This window comes from Aplysia californica, unplaced genomic scaffold, assembly GCF_000002075.1.
Source record: "Aplysia californica isolate F4 #8 unplaced genomic scaffold, AplCal3.0 scaffold00084, whole genome shotgun sequence".
NCBI classification, from domain to species: domain Eukaryota; kingdom Metazoa; phylum Mollusca; class Gastropoda; order Aplysiida; family Aplysiidae; genus Aplysia; species Aplysia californica.
In genome coordinates, this window is record NW_004797354.1 from 1428931 (window position 1) to 1446430 (window position 17500).

The 17500-nt window shown below is 38.7% G+C and overlaps 1 protein-coding gene across 1 annotated transcript in view; it reads right to left on the reverse strand.

The window, feature by feature from the left end:
• LOC101856167 (polypeptide N-acetylgalactosaminyltransferase 5) overlaps positions 1 to 17500 on the reverse strand; it is a 25412-nt gene that overhangs the window by 5246 nt on the left and 2666 nt on the right. Inside the window, exons 3-7 of the mRNA XM_035968804.1 lie at positions 14578 to 14744; positions 13641 to 13808; positions 8297 to 8504; positions 4695 to 4812; positions 56 to 241 (exon numbers count right to left, since the gene is read on the reverse strand). Of these exons, the coding sequence (XP_035824697.1) occupies positions 56 to 241; positions 4695 to 4812; positions 8297 to 8504; positions 13641 to 13808; positions 14578 to 14744 (847 nt within the window). The remainder of the gene's footprint in view (positions 1 to 55; positions 242 to 4694; positions 4813 to 8296; positions 8505 to 13640; positions 13809 to 14577; positions 14745 to 17500) is intronic.

Sequence of the window (17500 nt, forward strand, 5' to 3'; positions counted from 1 at the left end):
CCCCCCCCACACACACGAACAGGACCACGTTTTTTTGGGTGAGAAGAAAGCTCACCACAGTGACGTTTTGACGCTGGTAAAAAATGTCCTTGAACTCGTCCATCCAGACTTCTGCCACACGGGCGCGGTTCCTCAGCAAAACTTCTCGGAAGTTGGAGTTACGACTGGGCAGACGTTTCCGGAAAACGTGACCGACTCTAGAACAGGGCAACACTTCAACAGATCCTCCACACATCCAGACCTAATAGAGAGGGAGTCACATTTAATCAATGCATTCATTGTGAATGTGTTCATTGTACATGACACGAAATGAAACAATTAATGGAGCCAGCTGCCTCAGCCCTGCCCTGACTGTCAGCGTCACAAATAATAATAATAATATGTAAATGGGATATCGCAGCAGGGACACAAAGACAGCCAAGTAAACAATTTTCCTATGTGGAAATCGAACTTTTGTGTCGAAAAGTGAAAGGGCGAGGGATATAACTACAATAACTTTTCTACCAAATGACGTTAACCCATATCCCCGCATAGAGCAAAAACTTTTACAACTAACTGTTATTGTGTGGAAGGGTATTATGCCCTTTGCGCAACAGTAGGCAATTCAAGATGCGGGACCCGTAAAATCAACATTCAGTTCCTTTTTCGACTTGCCACGTAGGGACAGGAAAGTTATGAAAAAACTGCTCAAACTCCCCCAGACCAAGAACGTGTATTTCACTAAGCACCATCTACAATAGAAATACAATCAATATGATTATGTCGTAATAAGAACAGTCAAAAATGCCTCCAAAAGAGCATTCAGAAATCTTAACTCGTAGCATTTTAAAGATTCTTTTATATTTTCAAGAGGGAGAGCAAAACAACCGTCTGATCTCAAGAATCAGAAAATGTGTGGTTGGTGGGGTCCCTGGTGTGGTTTGCTTTCCTTTCAATCATCTATCTCCCTTATCTTTCCTCGTTCTTTTTTCGTGTTTACTAGTCGTTCTCTAATCATCGGTACTTATAATATGACCTTATTGTGTTTCACATGATGTAATCCCCAAATAAAGGCTTCATAAATACCAGCTGTGTTGTGGTGTAATTTTTTGTTATATCTAGATCAAGGCTTTAGGCGCCCTCTTTGTGGAGTCAAGCAGACACCTACCGGCTCCTGTCCGCGTCGATCTTCAGCCCCTTAAATTTCGGCGTTCTCTATGTTATCGCGCTGTCACGTGAAAATCGTCCTCCGAGTCGTTTCCAACTCTATGCTCGAGAACAAGTGTGTGAATACGTGTGTTTCTCCTAACTCTTGCTCGTGTGTTAATACATGTATCAGTGGCTTCGTGTGGGTTGCAGACAAGGTGGTGCATTAATGGAAAGATTTCTAGAGAGAGTCAGTTAAAATCTGCAGGGTAACCCTTAATCTACATCTATCGATATTTACAACTGCTTCTAGATGAAACCACATAAAATTTTAAAAAGCTGAAATAAAGTAAAACTATACTAACAACTCACTATGCTCCCAATCTGAGAAGATTTAAAGATTTTTAATTACTTCGTGCAGCACCAACAACCAGAATCAATTTGAAAATTTACCTTAACAGAACTTGCCACGCAATAGAGGGAGACAACAGTTTCGATACCCATTCTTGATTTCATTGAGTTACTATAGACTCTAGTGTAGTAGATAGGCTAGCGGAAACTTGGGTCAAATTTTTTGCTTGCACAAAATTGGTGCTGCGAAGAGGAGTTTCATGCACCTTTCTTCTTGTGCGGGAAGAACGATGCCTAAATTTCTCTACAGTGACAAAATTACTTTGGTGCAAAGATTTTGCTTGCTATCAGCAGACACTACCGCAAGCGGTGCGGCGAGCATAAACCATCCTCGCTGCGGAGTCACTAATCATCTCCGCTCACTGTCTGTCTTTTCACTGGCGCAGCCAGCGGGTGACGGATCGCAAGGATGTAGATATAGTATTGTAGGTCTAGAACACTGGCTGCTTTAGAACAATTAGAGAAGGGGGGGGGGGATGAGGGCCAGGGTTAGGTGGATCGCTTGAACCAATTGCACCAATGGTGTCCCGCCACCAGTTAATATATTAGTTAAGTGGAAATAAACAAGAAGAAAGAAAAGAAGTGGGGGATGAAAACAAAGGACAATCCCTGTGGTGTTTAGTGTTTATGATTTAGAAAATTCATGCATCAGCAGTAGACTGGAAAACAGAATTAATATTAAAAATTTGGGCAAAATCGACCGTCTCAACTTTTTGTAACAAGTAACACAAAGTGTCAGAGCAGTTTGCCATAACACCAGGTCAAGCCGTAATAAAGCGGACGAATTAAATGATTACATTACTGAAATGCACCTCGATATTTTATGTATTACAGAATCATTGTTGCAGGAGTACGGTGACGATGCTATTTTATCAGCAATATGCCCAGTTGGTTATTTAATTATTTCTCCCGTGTCGGGCGTAGAGGGGGGATGAGTAGCGTTTATTTATAGTACTAATTTAGCACAAGTTACAGTGAAAAAGATTCCCTGTCACCCATGTGAGGCTGCTTTACTGTCATTCCAGCTGCAGTCCCAAAGCACTACCATCTGCTGCATTTACAGGCCACCACCGAGTAAAGCAAATTATATCAAACCATCCGTTTTTATGGAGGAATTTCTAAATTTATTTTCAACTCTGAAGACGAAAATTAAAAGTGCACCATTCGTTATAACTGGCGGTTTGAATTTTCACTTTGGCTCTGAGAACCCTGTCAATAAAAATATGCAACCTGCAGACAGAAAATGATTTAAAACAACTCGTCCAACACATAAAAGTCAGAATACCCTAGACTGGTTTATTTTATCAGTCGAAAAGAACTGTGTGAAAAGCATAAACGTTCTGAACACACACACACACACACACACACACACACACACACACACACACACAGAGAGAGAGAGAGAGAGAGAGAGAGAGAGAGAAAGAGAGAGAGAGAGAGAGAGAGAGAGAGAGAGAGAGAGAGAGAGAGAGAGAATGGAAATGTTTTCTATTTGTAGATAACGAATGTTTTAATGAATGTTTCTAGTTACTCCCGTTTCAATTTTATTGTGACCGTTCGTGAATTTTTATTGCATTGTATATTTTTAGTGAACGCATTGCCAACCTCACTGCGAGAATGTTTTTCTCACAGACATTTTTACACATATATACATAGATATTATATGCATAACACTTTGTTTTTTGTATACGCATGTCGATTAATTGTTTAGATGTGATGTCTTTTTCGATGTAATGTGCATTGAGCTTCTTTTTTTTAGAAAATGGAAATGTGAGGTACATTTAGAAAATGGAAATGCGCAGTATAAATCCTATATATTTTCATAATTATTAGAGGCGCTGATAGTCATCTTGTCAGACGGATCAGTACAGCGTGGAGTCAAACCTGGATGGGCTTTCAGGGCCCGTATAAACGGGGCTATAAAAAGAGAGCTGCCAGGCACCAGTAATACAACCACGTCCGGCATCTGCATGGAGATGAAAGCCATCACAGAGGCCCTCAACTGGATTAAGACGACTGAGTATCAGTCTGCCACCCTCGTCACTTACTCGATGAGTACCCTCGAAGAAGTGAAGAAACACATGACGTATGCAGACAGGCGAGAGGTAATACGAAGCAGCAGACTCATAAAGATTGTATGTATCTTTAGCCCTGGTCATGCAGGAGTTCCAAGCAATGAATAATGTGCTGATAAGCTAGGGGGCGGCCAGGCTAATATTGGCGGCACCATACAATTGTGAGGCAGCGTGGTGGAATCAGGCTCTCGTCAATTTTTGGGCATGTAAAGGTACTGGTATCAGCTTAAAGCTTGTTCACTTGTCTTTATTTGGATGAAAAAGGTATCCATTTATCTTGAATGCAAGTCGAGATATTTACAAAAGAAGGAGGTGGGGGTCACTTGTTTTTAGAGGTAAAATTAGTGAGAAAATGGCTGCCAACGGTTAGTTATTTCATTAGTTTAAGAGTCCGTGGTAACTAAAAATGTACATTTTCTGTGCCTTTAACCAACTTTTTTCAGAAAAATCCACACAGAAATGAGTTCTTTAATATGCATGAAAGGTGTTGAGCCGAAAAACAAATATTTAATACAAATTCACAAACCTGCAGAAAAATGCAAGTTTCTTCATTTTGATTATTTTGACGAGAGGCTGATTCCACCACGCTGCCTCACAATTAGATCCGCCAACGGTCATGGCAGCATTGACAGCATGTTTCAACGACCACAGAGAAGATGAAGGCACCACATTACACTCAATGAAAAAACTGCGGGCAGCTGGTGTCTCTAGGGGGTCGGAGAGGGACAGCACCCTGTGTGGGAAAGCCAGAAGAATATCCAACCAGCTGATAACTGGCACGATTAACAAGCAGACCCTTTCATGGATCCTGGAATGGGAGCGAGGACAGTTATGGTACTGTGCCGCCTGCAATGATGCCTATTCTCCAACCAAGTAAGTTAATAAGTAAGTAACCCTTGGACACCATTTACATATCAAAAACATGTTTTAAGTGTGGTATGCTTTTGCATACCAGTGTATGTATTGCTCACATGAATGTGTGTATGATGTGAATGAATGACACGGGAATGCATGCGTGTGTACATGTGTATGTCCTTTCATAAACCTTCACGTATGCCTACAGGGCAAATTCCTCCATCTTACACGAAAGGACATTTCCAGGTTTTCTCCACCCCATATTTCCATGCCGTCGTCGTACGTCCCGATGTCTTGAAAATACTTTCTGTTGATGGTAAAGAGACCGCCAGCCATTGTAGGTGACCTGAAATAAAATTAAACCTGCAATGCATAAATAATCATAATAGTAATCACTATAATAATATTAAGGATAGTAAAAAATATAACAACAGAAACTTAAATGATAATAAACAATGATGGTGATGATGATGATGATGGTGATGATGATGGTGATGATGATGATGATGATGATGATGATGATGATGATGATGATGATGATGATGATGATGATGATGATGATGATGATGATGATGATGATGATAATGATGATGACTTTTAATACCTTTATCATAACACAAAATACATGTGCATACATGAACATACAAGCCCTGCTCCGGGGGGGGGGGGGGGGAGTGGGGGTTGTTTCTTTTTGTTTTCTATAAACAACGGAATCTTAAGTGAAACGGGGTCGTGAACTATGGAATATCAGGTGGAGACTACAATGATAGACTAGCTGGGCCCCCTTTTGATGAAAGGAATGATCGGTGCATTAACATCAACGGAATATCATTGGTCTACTATCTCTCTCTCTCTCTCTCTCTCTCTCTCTCTCTCTCTCTCTCTCTCTCTCTCTCTCTCTCTCTCTCTCTCTCTCTCTCTCTCTCTGTCTCTCACACTCACTTTCACTCTCAATCTACTGGAAAGGAGCAATAAATCTTGAGAGAAAGGTGACACATGTGTTTCTAAGTTGTCAAATATATAATAGATGCATATATTGATTCTCTATTCCACTTTCGTGGTTGTACACTCCAGAACTTCAAAGGTGTGGAATGAGTGCGCACTCATGGTGAACGGAAGCCTCACTTGCTCTCAACAACGTCTAAAACGACGGACTTTCCCAAGATTAGATTGAAACGAAACTATTGAAAATTAAACTACTATGACTTCAGACTCCTCAGTAAAACTGTTCACCATTTCAATGATTCTGAATCAGGGTTAATTTTGGCAAATACAATATGTATAGATTAAACCGGGTACAGTACTATTAAAGGAGATTCAAACTCTTTCCACCCACCCCCTTTCCTTGTTGCTGTTAAGCTGGTACTGAATTTTTTTTAAACTGTCCCCGCGGTTTTATGCACACAAAAAATCTGAAATTATGCAAACTGAGCCCAAAAAAGTAAAATTATGCTATTCTGTTAATTGTAACAAAGAATGATAAAGGAAAATAATCAGAAATTATTTTTTTTAAATGATCAAATTTTGCTTAATTATGCGGATTACATAAAACCCAGGAGACAGTTTTAAAAATATGGAGCAGCAAGGATATCTATATTTGACATCAGTAATAGTAATGAGATAAATGGGTTTTAAAATATGAAATATGTCTAGAGACTTTTCTAATCTCAAGGACCTCAGAATAAAACAAACCCTCTTTCCAACCTAGATTTTTAGTGCTAGAGTCAGGCAGCCCGCAGCGCAGGTTGACCATGGTTCCGTTGCGAGAGAGGGCTTGTGCCAGGCGTGCGTTGCCGCCCACAGAGCGGCCTCCATTACTGTATAACTTCCTTGATTACTAGGCCTAGGTTTTTTAAATTTATTCTACAAAGTGAAATTGTCAAGTTGTAAGGGCGAGTTTCCTCTAGTGATCACAACTGACAATTTCACAAGAACGTTAAATCGTGGTCTACCACCATAACGAGTGTAATAAATTTTATAATACCATACTGATATCAGCTGGTGAAATAGATCCGGGCTAGGAAAGTTCAAATAAGCAGTCAATTGGACATGAAGATCCATTCAAGAGTCTCACAAGAAACCAAAATTTTCGTGCCCGTCTGAGTCAGAGTGAGCATTGGGAAACTCTGGATTGTCTTCCCTTAGTTTTAGCCACGCTATTTTACATGTTGTGCTCTCCTTATCCGTATGTGCTCCCTTCGCAAAATAATCCCCAGACAATATAATAATAACGTAAGCACAGGCAAAACAGGCAGAAAACGTACAGTTTAAAAGTTGACAAATTAACCTTATCAGTACGTCGTGTTTTAAAATAGTATCCATACGACGAGGGGAACTCTGTGCCCCAACTTTCCAAAGAGGAAATTTACTCGTTAATCCGATACGTATGTTTTGCATAGCAATTTGTCAAAATGATTTTTTATTAGAAATACTGAAAGTTCCAAAGAGATCTTCGTACTAGAAGTATTCTACAATGTGAAGAATACAACCCCTGGGGTAAAAAATGACCCCAGGCGTACGGATAGGGTTAAGAAACTGCGTTTAGATGACATGTTGTCGTGAGAATAGAGATAACTTTGATTTCAAACTTTGCAACCAAAACCCACCAATGGCTCGGGGGTCGTTTGCTAGCATATCCTAGCCTTTCAAGCATTGCACCAATGATAGTACATAACAAGATGGTTCACTCAGCCAAAAAAGTGTCCGCAGGAAGTATGCTCTTTGCTTCAGATGGCGCTGCAGTCTGTTTTGAAGCTCTCTTTCGTTTTTCCAGAAGAAGAATAGGAATAGCACCTCCTTGCGTGCGCAGATCGATTGCTGTTCATCAGCAGTTCGGGTACGTTCAGTGCGTAGTTTTAGGTTTTTTTTTATTTTAATGACCTCTCGCCTTTCATTCTAAAGTCAAATTAAACGAAGAAAACCATCACCCTTTCCTCCAGAAAAGGTTTTTTGTCAGCGTAACCATTTTAAAAAAGCGTTCTTCCGAAATTTATCCCAAAACATGCTAGTTTCACTTTGATTTTTAAAAACTCAAGTAGGGTAACTCTGTTCGCAAAGAGTGCGCTTTTGTGAAGAGGGCGCCACCAAATTTTGAGGACACTTTTTTAATTGGCTCAAAGAGAGAAGTGGCCCATCTTGTTATGCACTAAAATACATCGCCGCACTCCTACGTAATCCGGGTTCACTATGGTGCAAACTATTTAACTCAATTTGGAACAAAACTAAGGGCAATTTAGTGAGTTGGGCCTTCTCTCTTCTATAGGGACAGTGGGAGACTGCTGTTTGGCACTTCATTTGGGCGCCTTTGGTGAGGGGGCTTAGCAGTAAAGTTTTTACAGAGGGGAAAAAGCGGCTGCCATAACATTGCACAGTCTAGGAATATTATGATTCAAGTCTATACTTTGCTAACAAAATGTTAGAAGGCAAATATAGTGAGCGAAGTAATTTATGCAAATTTGTATAAGCTTATTTCACGTGTGAGATATCAGCTTAGCCTGAACTGTGTGAAATATAAGGATTTACTTTACCGGAAGTGCTCTGCTAAAACAACTCCTAGTATGGTGTAACATTTTTTATTATATTATGATTTATCCTACTTGTGAAATTGCCAGTAGAAAGGACTCGTTGAAACTCATGATTACAACTTGGCAATTTCACTCGTAGGACAAATCATTATCTATCACCATAACACAAGTAATAAATTACTTATCTTATCTTATCTTATCTTATCTTATCTTATCTTATCTTATCTTATCTTATCTTATCTTATCTTATCTTATCTTATCTAATTTTATCTGAGTGTCTCCCCCAAAAGTATTTCAAGTTCAAACCTTGCCGCTTCAGTGCCATTTGTTGTTCCGATTTGCGATTTTCCTTTCGGTAAATTGGTCCACTTAAATCTGAGGTCCCAGTTGAACCCACCAATCAGAAGCTTGCTTGCGGAATATTGGAACGTCTTCTTGTTTATGACGTCAATGATGGGGACAGCCACCACTTTATGGTCTGTAGATACTCGTTCCAGGAGCGGCTCTAACCAGCCTGGGTAATATAGTAGAGAGGAGATATGAGTGAGAGATGGACCGAGCAAGGGGTGGTAGAGAGAAAAGAGAGAAAGGAAGCTACACACTAACAGAGAGAGAGAGAGACAGAGAGACCGAGATAGACAGACAGACAGAGAGACAGAGAGACAGAGAGAGAACGAGAGAGAGCGAGAGAGAGAGAGAGGGGGAGAGAGAGGGAGAGACAGAAAGAGGGAGGGAGGAAGACAGATCGACAGACAGACAGACAGACAGACAGACAGACAGACAGACAACATATACTTGTCTAATAACCAGCTTGAAAAAATGTATTGTAGATATTAAAGACTAGTTGACATCAAACAGACTCAAGATGGATGATAATAAAAACAAAATCATGATTTGCAATGTCAAAACAGGGATATTGCCATGCAGAGAGGACTATAATAATATCTGTATTAGGAACACAGAGTTATGGGTTGGGAATAAGAACATCCTATTCATGGCTAAAGCTACAACTTTAAGCGTTTATTTTAACATTAAACTGTCGGTGCACCACCTTCATAATATTAAACATCTATGTAAATTAATGCATTCTAAAATTTAACAAAATAGGGCAAACTGCTACCTCAGAATTACAAAATTCTATCTGGCATTTTTGGCCATGTTTATTTACTAAGTCCATGACATCAAAAATCAAATTATGCTCTGTCTGCTCTATCAAATCGTAAGATTATTCTGGGTGGTTATAAAGTTATTCAAAGAATTTTATTCGAAAAGGTTTGACAGATTCTTAAACTAAAGATTTTTTACGTCAAATTTCTTTAAACTAGGTATTTAGCAGACAGAACTTTGTGTAATTCTGAGGTATGAAAATGTTAACGTGATTAGTGTCGACTCTATAATACAGTTCTTATCTTTTTTTGTACTTTTACATTCAGACCACTGTAATTATCTTTTGGGAAACATTGTCACCGAAACGATAAATATGTTACAGCGACCTCCGAACCAAGCTGCTCGTATAATTATGAAGTAACTTGACAAGGAGCATGAAATATCAATGTTAATCCTGCTTCACTGGCTCCCCGTGAAAGTACTTATTCACTTCGGGATGGCTGTTCTTCGTTTTAAGTGCGTCAACAACATAGCACCTTTCACATCTTTGCAGTTTCATCATCAAATAAAATGTGTTCAAAATAAAACTAGAGAATCGAAGGTAGAGCTTTTTAATACGACAGCCACCACCACTACCATTCCTCATTCTGTTCCCCTAGGGGAGCGACCTCTTTCTCGAAATTGTAATCAATGCTTCAAACGCATTTCGTCGTCCAGCGGTTCAGATGTATAAATGGGGGAATGCCACACCATACTTTTCAACCGCTTTGACATCAAGTTTTGTTTTTAATAAAAAAGGGTTACGAAAGAACTGAGGAAATCAACCGAAGACATACAGGATAACATGCAATTTGCCTATCTTGCCAAGAGGGGCGTAGAGGATGCCATTCTCGTGTTCTTAGATAACATCTACAAACTCTTAGACACACCAAGAAATTACAGCAGGATACATTTTGCTTATTTTTCCTCCGCATTCAACACAATTCAACCCCACATAATGGTTTCAAAATTTATTAACATGAACATAAACAAGAACATTATAGCTTGGATTCTTGAGTTCTTAATCAATCGACCTCAATATGTAAAATCAAATAGTGTAAAATCCGACCTAATATTCACGAAACAGGTGTGCCCCAAGGTTGTGTAATCTCCTCGTCTTGTTTACGCTCTACACTAACGACTGTACTTTTGATAACAAAAACATCAAACTAATAAAATTTGCTGATGATTCCACTCTACAAGGCCTTATAACAACATATGAGAATGAATACAGGGACGCTGTAAATGTATTTACAAATTGATGTGATAACCACTTCCTTTTACTAAATGTTAAAAAGACAAAGGAATAAATAATAGACTTTAGAATTTTAAAAATGACCTATTGCAACCGCTATTTATTAAAGACGAGGAGGTGGAGGTGGTAAGCTCTTACAAGTATCTTGGTGTAACAATCGATAGCAAACTTGACTGGCATCCCCACGCTGCTCTTGAGCATAAAAAGGTAAATCAAAGAAAAAAGAGAAATACGATTATGTCCCTTTTACACCATTCTATGATTGAAAGTGTGCTATTATTCTGTATTTTCTGCTGGGGTGGGAATTGTAAGGTGAAAGATAAAGAAAAATTTGACAGAACCATTAAGAAAGCCAGAAAGATCTCTAGATATGATTTTACTAGAATTGACGAAATGTATAACACCACACGTATAAAAAAGGATAAAAAGCATCACATATCCTTTTCACACAAATTGTAAGATCACGCAGAGGAAGATTATGTATATCCAAAATCAAAGAACGAAAGATATAAAAGATGTTTTTACCATCTAGCATAAGGCTTTTTGTCAGAATGAACATAATAATGTGTGTTGCTCTTAGAGTATTTATATGTGTATATATATATATATATATATATATATATTTATATGAACATAAACAAGAACATTATAGCTTGGATATATATATAGACAACTCAAAAGGACTTGTAATTAAATTCCTGCATGTGGTTGAATGATGCATCTGGTCTGAATGTATATTTTGTCAGATATACTTCTCTATTCGTATTGAATTTTATTGAGAGCAATATATCATTTTAATTTTTAATGTTTACCTGTGTGTGTTTTTGTGGTCCTGTACAGCCAGGAATAATTTCAATCTTGGATAATAAAGTATTTTTAAATCTTTTCTTATCTTATCTTATCTATTGGATTGTGAGACAAGTGTTATAGAAGATACTTTATGCAGAAAGAGGAGACGTCCTCCACAACTGTTTTACTTTGAGTCTGATACGTTAGGAAACAATACAAGATATCACGATCCGCATACTTCCATTTTTCAAACTTAATTAAAAATGTAATATTGCGGGGCAATTCCACATCCACATGAGCACACATACTGTACTAAATGAAGATAAAAAGACAGACTTACACGAAATTAAAGCTGAATTGAAAAATAAAACATGACAAAGAGAAGTAAATGATTGAAGCTGAATGTCAAACATATTTCTGTTGGTTCTAAGGTGCTGTAAATGGGGGCGTGGAATTACCCCAGGTGTGGAAAACCTCGACCTTTCCAGACTAACCAAAAATGTTTTGTTTGTTATACTGTGATTGTCGTTTTTTCCTCTGTGATACAGGTTGTATGTGCCCAAGAAATATTTTGTAGTAAATAATTTATAAAGAACAACCCCCCTCCTTTTTTTTTTACTGTAAGAACAATTTTTTAAAAAGAAGGATACGGTTTGTTCTATTTCCTGAAAGGTTTTCCTTTCTGAACATATCTTTCAACAGCTTGCCCTCCAATTGTTTCAGGCAAACTTATATTCGCGATGGCCTACATTCCCAGCTTTTCGAGAATTTAGAAAATCATTTCAGTTTGTTAATCTCTGATAATGGTAACATGTGCTCAAAAATATTTTATAGGAATTCTATTATATGTTGAAAACAAAACAGCATCAAGAAAACTACGTAGCGTGTGTACAAGTGTTGTATAAAAAAATGAAATCGTATTTTCTCTCTATCTCTTGTTTGAAATGTTTCTTTTTGGGCAAAGTACGTCTCGGCAGTTTGTCGAGGATTTGTTTCTAGCCTGGTTTAATTAGCAATGACCGACTTTTCTAATTCACATTAACAAATTGTCATGATCAGGTAGACGTCATGTGTTTTCAAATGCCACATTGTAACTTCTAGTTCCGTCACGCATAAAATGTCCCACGGCGATAGCAACTTCACATGCAACATAATATTACAGGAGAAGTAACGAGAAATGAAAATAGACAAAAGCTGAAAGTGTAAAGTATTATAATGTACAAAAGTTTATTAGGGTACTCTGTAAAATTAAAAATACATAAAAATGAATATTCTCCCTAGTGAAAATTGCAGGGAAATAGGCCTGCATGCTCTTGAAATAGTTAATGGTGCAAGCTCCACACGTCATCCCAAATTCTCCCATTTGATTCATAAAGACATTCTTTGTCGTCTTGACGAATGTTTGAGAACAATTTTTTTTCACAATGCGTTAATTTCCCAAGTTTCTGGAATTCTTTGAATTCCTCGCTAAAGAGGCGTCAAGAGACCAACAAATCTTTAGAGAAAATTTGAAGCTACAGGTGGTATTTAAACTTTAAAACAATATAATATTTGAAACTGAAAAATGCCGGCACAATACGTCTTCATAAAACATTGCCTATTTTAAGGTACAATGTGGCACTGCATCTTACAATGTGGCATTTAATGTTGCAGTGTAGTCGAAAATACTCGGTGTGCATTTGATTGGAAAACATGCAGCTATGCAATGGTTTCTCTTCGTATATATATATATAATATCTTTTTGTGTGGTTCTATTCATTGCGTGCGGTGCGGTGGCGGAGCGGTTAGTGCGCTCGTCTCCGAAGCGGAAAGTCCGGGTTGGAGCTCCGGTTCGGACACGAATTTTTTTCGCCCCTTCCTGCCCACAAAGCAGTAATGGGTACCTGACTTCGAGTTGGGGAAGTGAAGGCGGCGTGGAAAGGAACTGGCCATCTTACCACAAAATGTCGAGGGCCCAGGAAGTTGTCTCACTGACTAGGCAATCCCCAATGTCCGGATCGGATGCAGGAACAACTTTACTTTTTCTTCAATATGGTGTTTTGTAACAAGAGGCGGTGTGTCACAATTTATGTGTTTGTATGTGTGTGCGTATGTGTGTGCATGCCTGCGTGTGTGCGTGCGTGCGTGCGTGTGTACGTGTGTGTGTGTGTGTGTGTGTATGTGTTTGTGTGTGTGTGTGTGTGTGTGTGTGAGAGAGAGAGAGAGAGAGAGAGAGAGAGAGAAAGAGAGAGAGAGAGAGAGAGAGAGAGAGAGAGAGAGAGAGAGAGAGAGAGAGAGAGAGAGAGATTGTGAGAAAGGGTCGCTATTTAAAAGGAATTTTTTTCATTATTGTAATGTGCATTAAACACCTTCTTACATGATATGCGCGACTTAAGTTATATCCTTATCGTATTTAATTAAACATAGTTAAGCATACTGCTAGAGCATGCAAAAGTCGTGACATTTCCTTTGAGGACTTACCCACATGACACTCGCAGTGCGAGTCTAAGAACGTGAGAGTGTCTCCAGTTGCCTGAGCAGTCCCGATAAGCCGGGCTCTGATTAATCCTTCTCGGCGAGAAGTTCGAAGTAGCCGGACTTTTGGGAAGGTAGACTTTACGTATTTTGCCAACGGTGTCTTTAAATGGTCTGAAGACGAAAAGAACAGCTAGCTCTTTAAATGCGCCGAAATGTGAGCATACACACAAAGAGATAAAAGACAGCCCTGCACACAATTTGAGTTAAGCATCTGAATCTTGATTCCAAAAAAATAGAAAATATATCCCTCCCCTCCCACTTCCCCGAATGAAACCTCAAGTGTACGAGTAGTTTCTTTAGTTTTTGAAAGCTCAATTTTTCAATTTTGGAAGTGAAACGGCTATCGAAATGCTTTAAAACGTATCTTACTGCCAAGATTGAAATATCTAAACTAATTAAGATGTTTCATTTTACTTCACACGTTAAGGATGACAAGAACTGAGTTGGCCTGATGTTTGACCGTTCCAAGGGTCACTCTGGTTCCTATAACGAGATTAAAATGTGCAACATCGTGGCAACCATATCTGTCAGCAAATTTACAATTCTTGGTCCACATCTTTGTTTTACTTTCAAGAGCAAGTGATGTATTTATGATATAAAAACATGCTTTTTGTTCAAGCACTATTTTTCCAAACAGGAATCAATCTTTAAATTTCTATCCAAACAAACAGGTATCAAATAATTAGCCAAACTAGCAATACTTAAGAAAAGTGAAAAAAAAAACGTAGCAGAAATTATTGCAGCAATTGCCCACTCTCTCTCTCTCTCTCTCTCTCTCTCTCTCTCTCTCTCTCTCTCTTTCACCATTGCCAATCTCGCTATCCAAGTAACCACCAACCAGGATAACAACCTTTCCACACACTCATCATATATTTCATACCCAGATGAGAAAAGTCGTCAACGAGAATGACTTCCTTAAGCAGCCCGGGAGGTGAGCGGTCAACAACACTGTGCAATGTCCTCAGCAGAACTGACCAAGCCTCATTGTGGAAGCAGATGATGACGCTTGTGTCAGGGAGGTGGGACGAGTACTGAATGTCGTGGCAACTGATGGATTCACCCAGAGGGTGCAAATGAAAAGGAGGGGGGGGGGGTAATTTATCTGTAACTGCTCTTCAATATCTGCAGAAGTAAAATACACGCTTCTAAAAAAGCGCCACCCTCCCCCCCCCCCCCAGCCCCCAAAGTACCAGAGATGTAACAACTTGAACAACAATAACAATTGGACACAAACTAAAACAAACAAACAAACAAACAAAAAAACAAATAACAATAACAAAAAAAACCCTGTACAAACTAGACGTTTAAGGAGGCAGGCTACATCTATCCTTCTTCTAAAGTTGTACTTTAAGGTGGATTTTATTACGGAGACCTACCTAAAAACAACAATTAAGAAAGCAAACAACTGTGTCCCCACGTTCAAATCGGAATAATAAAGGCAAGAGCCTATGGCGTCAGTACTCTGCAGAAGCCAGCTGCGACACGCTGTTCAGGTGCGTTCAATCTATCAATATCATTACAATATGTTATATAACATTATATAATACAATTTTAATTTCAGGGTTTTTTTTGCATGCACCAGTGTTTGTGTGTATGTGCCGGCGTGTCGAAAGGGTGGCAAAAGAGGGAGGGGGCGTAAGGCGGTGCACGTGGTGCTATAAGAATGTACTTATTTGTAAGAAAAATAATCAATAAATTTATTATTGTTATTTACACAAACACAAACAAACACAGACACCCACCCCCCCCCCCCCACACACACACACTCACAAACACACACACATACATACACACACAAACTCTCTCAAACACACACATGTTTATATTAGCACTGAAATGATAGTGCATAATTTTACTTAATTTCCTCCTTTGAACTTCGCAAATAAAAGAAGTTTGAAATGAGATGGAGCCGCGAGCCAAGGGTGCCACGCTATTCCTCTCAAGCTCTTTTTCTTGCGACTTCAAAATTTTATACAGATTTATTTTGAGACATTGGTCTTATATACTTTATTTTCCTTTATCTTTACTCTTGAGTCACAAGATGTCAATGGGAGGTGCAATTTGCGGCCAAGGTCTAGGTAGGTGGCTTCCGTTGTTGATTTTTTAAAAATATTGATATGAAACACCCTGTTTTTAAAGGAGTTCTTTAACGTCATCGAGCCAGGTTTTGCATGGTCTGCCTATACCCCTGTATCCGTAGCCTATTCTTCTAAGTTGAATATTAGAAATAGTAGCCCTTTCGTATGCGTAATCAACTTGTCCAAATCATTTAGATTCACTCAAAGAGCATAATTCAATGCTTAATTACGAAAGTATGTTTATTTTAATTGCACAATCTTCTCCAACACAAGAAAATGTATTATGATTGCAGCCCTCACACAACTCTACTGCAGATATTAAATAATAGAGATGAAGATTGCGACTTATTTCCAAATATTTGTCACGATATGCGAGGAGTTGGGAGTGTTCTGCTCCAGGACAGCCTGGAAGGATCTGGAGTAATCACTAAACGAGGAAATAAACTAACACCAAGGTTAACATGCAATCTTCTTCAACATTTTATCTTCAGTCTTGTTGCCATCATTATCATCATCATCATCATCATCATCATCATCATCATCATCATCATCATCATCATTATCATCATCATCATCATCATCATCATCATCAAACAACTCCCCTATTTCTTGTTTTGCTTTTCTTGAGGCACAGCAATTTGTACCATGTTGGCACATTTTTGCGAAACTTATATACTCGTATATCCGGAGCACTGGGGAACAGCGACTCTATTTTTAAAAAACAGGAGAACAATTCGTTCGTGGAACAGTGACTGTGGTGAGCAAATATCATCATCTCGATGGTGTTGATCATTATATCAATGAGGCCCGACGACGATAGAAATTTCTGTTACAAACTTATTGAATGTTACGTTCTGTCTTTAAAATAATGCTAAATTCGAAACCAGCGTATCAAAATAAGAAAATAGCTCGTGAGGGACTCTTTTCCCTGCTGAATGTAGAAGATCACCAAAAAGTATGGTCTACCTCGGTTGCGTCAAGTATGAATTTTCTCATCACAAAGAGGGAGGACAATTTAACTAACTGTCAGTATTAACTGATCTTTTGTAAACCGCCAAAGTCAGGATTGGGCGAGGCGAGCTGTGACCCTAAATCTCTTTGTAGGGCGGGATTTTTAAAATGATTATTGTCGCTAAAAATGTATTTCCCTTTTGGGAATCAGCGTATCAAAATAAACAAAGTGACTCGCGTTGAACCTGATTTGATGCCCTATTTAAACTTAAGCAAAGTTCGTTTTTATTGTTAATTTTGAATCTGAAGTCATGTATCAAGGTTACCCGCTGCGTCGTGTACAGTATCGTTATTCTCTTTATTGAGATGAAGGGGCCTACAGATCCGACTAATGTTTGTGAATGACGAAGTCCAGAGACCTCCATAACAAGAACTGTATCACTTTGCAAACAATTAAGTCAAGATGCAACTAAAGACGTTCGTGATTTACCACTCCCCCCTCCCACAACGACAACAACAACAAAAAAGACACCAAAAACAAAAACGAAACACCTCACAACAACAGTGTGAGTTAAGCTATTTCGCTAAACCAGTCTTTTGTTGAAATGACCCTTATTTTTTACTTGGAAATCGATACAAAATGCAACATCTGGTTTTACTATATTCGATACTATAGGTAATTACATCATGATAATCTGAAAGAAAGAAATTATACATGTAGTGATATACATGTACTATATCAGGTCGCTGTTCCCCTGGTCGCTGTATATCGGC